We start from the raw sequence: 8,032 nt of genomic DNA, 5'->3' as shown, positions 1-8,032 counted from the left end.
AGGCAGTCCCCCCCCCCCCCCCCCTTCCTTGCTGAACTTCTCCAGTGACCTACTCAAGAGAGGGAGAGACTCTAGAAGAAAGGGATGCACAAAGGAGAGCATCTGAGGATTTACCTCTTGCAAGACAGCACTCTTCTCCAGGTGCTGGAATGGGTTGGAACCCCCACCTGCAAAACAAAGAGAGTAAAAGTCTTTCCAGGGATAGTGCCTCAGGAAAGCAACTTTCTAACCATGCCCATACTTTAAAAACAGACTGAACATTTTGGGGTAACCTCTTTTCCACGAACACCAAGCAACCAGATCTCCCTCTTTTAAGTAATATTGATTTGATATCTTTGTAGCAGTTTGGGAAGGCAGAGCAGATAGGACATTCTTTGGTTTGTCATCTCCCCCAGAAGTCACTAGCCATGAGCCGAGGCAGTCTGATTAGCTGTAAAGTAACTGTGTTCCACTGTTATCCCCACAGACCTATTTCCAGCCCCTGCACTGGGAGCTTGCTGACAGTTAGAACATCAGTAAGACAGGCCTAGAAACAAAAGCTCAGACAAAAAGAGGCATCTCTTGCCAGACTGGTGAGTCGGGAGTGCTTTATACCTCCCTTATAAACCAATCAGGAATCTACCAGTAAAGTATTTTTGGCTCTATCACTAATTAAAAGAACAAGACAGCAGACTAGAGAGTCTGGACACAGAGTAACGTTCATTGTACCATTTAATAGAATAGATTATATTAAATAATTAAAAACTTCACCAATTCAGGATGAAATAATCAGAGGTAAGAGCACTATCATTCTGCACGGTCTCTATTACCTCACCTCCTAAGCATTTGTGAGCTGCTGCTTTTCAAAAGCTGCCAGCTATTGATAAGCAAGTTTTAATTAGTATCTATGTTCAGCCTGGCCCTGGGACAATACACAGCCACTTTCAGCGCTGTTCCAATGTTTAACAAGCCTGATCTGCTAGAAAGCACAGCTCCTGGGCCCAGCTCCGACCTGACCTGGGCTCGAAGCATCCTATGCTGGTGCCAGGAGCCTTTGCAAGAGTAAGCCTTACACTTAGAGGCAAACACATCCACACTCAGGCTCCTTCACAGTTCATAAACTGCCCTCCTCTGGCTCAGGAGAAGTTTGCAAATGCAGTAGATAGGTGAACAAAACACAAACACTTATGTGGGATTGAGGAGAGAAGAAAACAAGGGGAAAAAACAAAAGCGTCTCTAGTATAAGTATGAGCCAGTTCTAGTATAAGCACATGAATGTGTTTGAAAAAAACTGCCCAGCAGCACAGTATTTCCCATGGTCCAGCACATCTACAATCCCTAAGTCAGTCATCAACAACAGAGCATCAGTCTCCTCTTCATCTTTCATGGAACTAAAGATCTTGAAATATATTGTAAATGAGGTCCTCACAGCACTCTGTGTCAAAGTATTTTTCTATCATAGAAGGAAAAAGACACAGGGAAGACAGAGGCTGTGCGTTCAGAAAGCTCCTAATATTGGATGACTAACAACAATTTTTACTGATTTGCGGAGAAAGTCACTGACCAAGCAAGGGTCTCAGAAAAATTATAAGCCCAAAACAGCACCTGAAGGTGCATTTCTGAGAGACAGTGGAAACAGCCCATCAAAGACTACTTGAAGCATCCATGAATAGAAAAGAAACAGAAGCCAATTAAGCAGACATGCTCATCTTAACAAAGAGACTGATAAATGGATATACATGGATATAAGTGGATATAAAAGTAAATTCAGTAAATTCAGTGATGATGCGCTCCATATAAGACCAAGAATAACAAGCACTCAGGATATACATTTGGACAGGTACACAATCCACAGTAGAAAGGTAGGTGCAGTAAATGCTAGCAATCTTCGACACAGAAGCAGTAGGATGAGGATGAAATGCAACAGCAAAGAAAAAACGTTGGGAAGTGTGGAAGCAGCTGAGGCAGAACGGATAAAGGAGAGCTCTGTGAGCTCTCAGTATGAACAAAGTAAACAAAAGTCAGCACCATAATACAAGGAAGTGCATCTCCTGCCAGCCTTGGCCACAGGTAGCGCAATACCTTGAAGCATGTGGCAGGTGCAAATGAAGAATAGCCCCAAAAATGAAAGCCAAGAGCAATTTCCCTCCAACAGTTGCCTCACTACATTCACTGCTTATCAAGACATCACTGGAGGCTTTGGACAAGGGAAACAAGGGTATTTCAAGCACATTCAAATAAAAAGCAACCACAGTCACGCAAAACAATCACCTAGATCTACACTGAATCAATTTGCTTGAGGACACACTGATTTGTTATGCACAACAAGCTGCACAGAAAGCTTCACAGGAAGATGAAAAATACAACACGAGGCACAATCGTGAAAGTAAACACTGTCATATTCTAGCCTTGACTCCACCTGAATTACACACCACATAAAATATCAACCTCTTCCTTACTACTTGGGCCTAAAGTTTTGAAAGGTCAAGCGATCACTTTGTGTTTCTTCGGTGCTCTCAGCCTTTCACACCCACTGAAGCTTGCAGCAATCTTGTTGGAAGAGCAGACCTTGTGTGTCAGAAGAAGTGCCAAAACCTACAAATTGAATTCTACCCTGCCTGAGCACCCGGTTTGAGAGTTGGGAACTGTGAACAGGGTTAATATGCCCAATATTTAGTCTCCAACTCCACACCTGGCGATGCAGCAGGTAACCTCTGAGCCTTGGGCCAGTGCAGCTGGTTCAGCCTCTGGTTGCAGCCATGAGGGGAGGGCAGCAGCAGCTGCGGTGGTGCCTCCACAGCATTTCTCACTGCGCTCCTGTCAGCATCAGCCGGCCCCGCTGCAAGGCTGGCACCGAGTCTCCCCTCACAGCTCCCACAGGGGTCACCCCTCACAGCCTCCATCCTTGCCCACAGGGGAGGTCACCCCTCACAGCCTCCATCCTTGCCCACAGAGAGGGTGACCCCTCACAGCCTCCATCCTTGCCCACAGAAGTGGTCACCCCTCACAGCCTCCATCCTTACTCACAGGAGGGGTCCCCCCTCACAGCTCCTCTCTTACCTACAGGAAGGGGTCCCCCCTCACAGCTCCCCCCGACTACCCACAGCGGGGGGCTCCCCTCACAGTTCCCCCTTTCCCTCAGGAAGGACTTCCCCTCACCGCCCGCCTCCCCCCGCCTCCCCTCACCCGACTCCTCGTCCTTCTTGTCGAACTTCTTCAGCATGGTGCTGCCGAGCCGCCCCTCCTCGGTGAGGCCCTCCTCGCCCCGTGGCAGTCCCGATCCCGATCCCAATCCCAGCCCAGATCCCGGTGGCGGTGCCGCCGCCCGCCCCTTCCTGCCAGCCTGTCACTGCCGCCGCCGCCCCACGCAGTGCGCAGGCGCGGGCCCGCCCTCCCTGACGTGGCCCCCGGCGGCGGCCCGAGCCGCGGGGGTGTGGCGCGGAGCGGTGACTGACAGGAGAGAGGCGGGGCCTGACCGGGAAGAGTGCGGTCTGATTGGTCAGAGGAAGGGTAGGGGCGGGGCTAGAAGCGCCTTGGGGCCGGCATTGGGAATTCGGGGGGCGTACGCGGAGTCTGGGGGATACACTGGGGCCGGGGGACAGAGGGGCTGGGGAGGACACTGCGGGCAGGGGACACGCTGGAGGAGACACAGCGTGAGGAGGCCACACCAGGACTGGGAGGGGGCACTGTGGTCACTGGGAGGACGCTGGGCAGGGGGACACCCTGGGGGTGGCAGGGGAAGGGCAGAGGGGGGCACGGGCGAGCTCGGGGGACAGGGGGGCTGGAGCAAGGCAGGGCCACACTGGGACTTGCAGAGGGGCGGTGGGAAGGGGGAGATGCTGGCAGGGGCTCAGTGCCTCCTGGGATGAGGGGGGCAATGGGGAAGAACCCCCTCCTGGGGTTGTCACCTGGACTGCCTGCCCTGGAGCATCCCTGCTGTGACATAGCATCACCGGCAGCTCCTACCGTGTCCCCACTGCCGCCAGCACCCCATCCTGTACCCTGCACCTGAAAACCTCCGAGGTCAGCCCCGTGGCACCCATTCCCTACAGTGGAGTGTTCCTGGGGGTCCGGCGCTGCCCGGGCATTGCCTGAGCCCTGGGGCCAGCAGGGAAGGCAAAGGACCAGTTACTCACCCTGCCACCTCACCCATCTGCTGGCACATCCCTTCCCCGGCTACCGAAACACGTCCCTCCTGCGGCGCCTGGGGTCACCCCGAATTCTCCTGCCCCCTTCCCAAAGCCAGTGCCCGCGAAGGGGCTGTGCTCACCCTGCGGCAGGTACTCCTCGAAGAACATGGCCGTGTCCCCCACCAGCTCCAGCGGGCCCCCCCCGGCAGGTGTCCCCCAGCCTCTGCCTCCCTCGCACCGCCCTGTACTTTGCACGGGGCGGCCGCACTCTGCTCCGCTCCGCTCTTATCTCCCAGCCTCGCCGAAGACGGCGGCTCCGCTGGCACAACGTGATGTCCCTGTTGGCCCAGAGCTGCTGCGGGTACCCCAGCCGGCCCTGCTGTCACTGTAAGGTGTGACACATCTCATTTGGGGCTTAATGAGCTTTGGCCCCCAGCCCGGGATGTGCCCCCGCTGCAGCTCTGGGGAGAGGGAATATAAAACAGGGGACAGAGGGGGGGGCAGGACTGGTATAAGCCATGACAAGTTGCATTCAGTGCCACCTTTTATTGTGCACACTCGCCACCACCAGCTTCCAGGCTCGGCTGAGCTTCGGGGAGGATTTTTGTGTGCCGCAGCCACCCAAAGAGAGACAGCATGTGGGAAAACCTGCCTGGCTGGATGCAGCCCCTTTGGAGACATCCCAGTGGTGGGTGAGTGAGGAGCAAAGCAGGGCACAGAAATCCCTGTGGTGGCCAGGGCTGGGACCTGGCTTTGCTCTGGGGCTGGCCCTTGGGAAGGCAAACCCAGCTGTATCTTCTCCAGTCGTGCTGAGGTGACAGCTGTTGAACCAAATCCTCCCGTGGCTGCTGCTTGTGCCATGGGTGCCAGGATGGGGGGGATGAGGTGCAATGCCCCTGGTCTCCCACGGTCACACCAGTGCCACCTCATGGTCCCCTCTGCCCTCCCCATCCCCAGCTGGGGAGGTTTATTTCCTGCGCCCAAGGCGGGCCATCAGCTCAGCGTTGGCGGCCGCCTTGGCCTGCAGCTCCTTCTCTCTGGCCAGGTCGAGCAGGATTTTCAGTACGTGGGTGGGGACATCAAGTGACAGGGACACCTTTCGTGCCTTTTTCCCCGGAGCAGGTCTCTTGGTGGCTGGGCTCATTGGCCAGGGCAATGCTTTTCTTGCTGGCCCCTCTAGCAGTGGCGAGCTGGCTTTGTCCGGATGAGACCCTTCCCCAGAGTCATGGTCTCTCCTCCTGATTTTGGGGAGATCTGGCAGCATCTTGTTATCACTGATGGTTTCCTGCCTTGTGAGTTTGCCTCCATCCCTGGCTTGGGGAGCTGATGGGAGCTGCTCATGGCTCAGCCCCTTCCAAGCTCTTGCTGGTGCCCCGAGGACCACGAGGAAGGTGAACAGCGTCCTGCAGCGCAGTGGAGCCAGGAGCACCTGCAGGAAGCACACAGCCAGCGATGAACATCACCCCCCCAGCACACTGCCACAGCCCCCTCTGGGGTGCCACATACAGAGCCCCCGCTCCCACCCCCAGCTGGCCATGCCTGGCAGGGCAGGAGGGAGAGGGGCTCACCTCCCTTTTGAGGACCTTTCAGTTTTCCACCCTGATTTTAACCTTTTTCGTGGGGTGGAGGGGAAGTTTTGGGGAGGCTGAAGAAGGTGTGGGAAGCAAATCAGCTGGGTGTCCCCATTTTTTCCAACAGCCCCATGCCAGACACTGGATCTCCCCTCCATTTCACACCCTCTGCCGCCCAGGGGAAGGAACATTCCCACTCGTGAGGGTGGCAGTGTGGGGACTGTGGCCATTCCCCAGCCCAGACCTACCCTTTGGCTGAAGCATGACGTGCCCTGGTTTTCAGGGCCAGGAGGGTTGCAGGGCTTCCCTCCTCCCACGCCTTCCCCTGAGGATGCTGTTGTCCCCCCCCCCCGCGGGGCTGCTGGGCTCTCTGGGGCAAAAGCCACCCGGCTGAGAAGGACACGAGTCACTTAGCCGAAAATAGACAGCGGGTCGGTGGCAGTGGGGTGACAAGGTCACAAATCCGGCCACGTGCACTGAGTTATGCCAAGCCTCAGCATCTTCCTCCACCCTGTCCCCCACCCTGGTCGCAGGGAGGGTTCCTGGGGGATGCAGGGTGCTCTGCTGTGGGGTGGGGGACGGGGTGGTTGCTGGAGCACCGCAACACAAATCCTGCTGTACAGCTGCTTGTTCCCCAAATCAGTGACCGGGCTGGGTTTTCCCAGTTGGAAGAAGGGCGATGAAATGTGTCCAACCTCCTGCAACCCATCTCCGAGGTGAAACCCTTTGGAAAGGACCGGAGTGGGCAGCTGGAGGCAGTTTAACTCACTGGAAAGCAAGTAATGAAAAGCATCCAACCCCTACAGCCCGTTTCCCAGCTAATACCCCTCCGGAAAGCACCACTGAAGGGCGCAGCCTCACCATTTTCAGCAGGTCCTTGTCCCCACGATGTTCAGGCGATGCTCCTGGGCTGTGGGGACCACAAGCTGGGGGTTTGCTCTGCTACCCACCAAGCCCAGGCTCTTATCCTGCCCCTAGCTCCACCTCCAACCCACAGAGTGGGTGATGGTGACACGCAGGGTGGGGGGGGGTCAGGGGCACACAATGTTATTAATACATTTTGCCTAATCGCTGATGAAATCAACCCAGCCTGTGGGTGGGCATTTGCCCCCTCAGCTCCATCCGTTTGAAGGGGATTCCAGGAACCCAGGGCAGCTCGGGCATAATTATTTCACATCTGACTTGCGAGATGGTTTTCCTCTGTCTAATTGAGCTTTCCTGCTCCTGTCAGCCTTGGTAAATCACTTAAGGAAGGGAGAAAATGCACATGCATATTGCTGCTGGCCAGTGTCCATGGCACTGGCACCAGGAGTGCCAGACTCCCAGCGTTGTGCCAGAAGAGGGTCCCAGACGTCTCCCAGTGTTGGTTTGGAGCTGCCATCCTGATGGACTTCCTGGCCCTGGCCAGTTGGGGGATGTATTTGGAGACACGTCGCCTCCTCACTGTGCCAACCCCACAGTGCTTCTTGGGCCACTGGTTGGCAGCCGGCTGCACCAGCTCAACCAGTACATCACTGGTTTGTAGCTCCCCTTCACCCAGTCCAACTGAGACACCACCCATTTGCAGCCCACCTGCACCAGGTCCAGCCAGGAAACACCACTGGTTTGCAGCTCACCTTCATGCATTCCAACTAGGATGCCAGTGGTTTGCAGCCCACCTTTGCCCAGTCCAACTGGAATGCCACTGGTTTGCAAGCCCACCTGCACCAGTCCAGCCTGGCCCAGCCCCTCCACCAGTTGCTGCAGTGGGGAGCAGCCTGTAGGCATTTCTTGGGGGTGAGCCCCATGCAGAAGAGTTTTGCCCCAGAGTTCACCCCTTAGTGGCTGTCAAAGCATCCCAGGGGGTCTTAGGCTGGGCAGACACCCACATGAAATGAGTCGGTGGGTGCTCAGCCTGGAGGGCTGGTCAGGGTGAGTAGTCAGGGTGCCTGGGGCTTGGGCTCAGACCGCTGCGGGGGTCTTGCCCACCCCTGTGGCTGCAGGGTGACCCATCCCGTGCCAGCCTGCCCGGTGGTGGCAGGGAGAGGAAACAACACCAGCTCTGTTCCTCCTTCCAGAGATGGCCAGGAACTCACCCCCCAGCTTGTCAGAGCAGCCAAAATTAGCAACCGGCGCTGATTCACCCAGCACATCACCCAGCACCACAGCCCCACGTGCCGACACATCATGGCCTGGCCGGGGGGTCGTGGCCTGGCTTGCGTCAGCTGGGCACAGGGACGGGGCACCGGGGTCCCCAGGGGGTGAGGATCCCCAGCTGGCACTGCATCCATCCCAGCTGGAGTGGGCTGGGAGCAACGCTTGGCTCAAGGGCTGGCCCCAGACCCCACAGGCATCTCCAGCGGCGCACCAAGA

At 56.3% G+C, this 8,032-nt stretch overlaps 1 protein-coding gene across 1 annotated transcript in view; it reads right to left on the bottom strand.

The window, feature by feature from the left end:
- COPG1 (coatomer protein complex subunit gamma 1) overlaps positions 1-3,298 on the bottom strand; it is a 20,385-nt gene extending 17,087 nt beyond the window's left edge. Inside the window, exons 1-2 of the mRNA XM_014943262.1 lie at positions 3,166-3,298; positions 115-167 (exon numbers count right to left, since the gene is read on the bottom strand). Coding sequence (XP_014798748.1) covers positions 115-167; positions 3,166-3,202 — 90 coding nt within the window. The 5' untranslated portion in view covers positions 3,203-3,298. The remainder of the gene's footprint in view (positions 1-114; positions 168-3,165) is intronic.
- Between the last annotated feature and the right edge of the window lie 4,734 nt (positions 3,299-8,032).

Source organism: Calidris pugnax, unplaced genomic scaffold, assembly GCF_001431845.1.
Source record: "Calidris pugnax isolate Ruff unplaced genomic scaffold, ASM143184v1 scaffold128, whole genome shotgun sequence".
NCBI classification, from domain to species: domain Eukaryota; kingdom Metazoa; phylum Chordata; class Aves; order Charadriiformes; family Scolopacidae; genus Calidris; species Calidris pugnax.
This window is presented reverse-complemented; position numbering and strand designations above follow the sequence as displayed.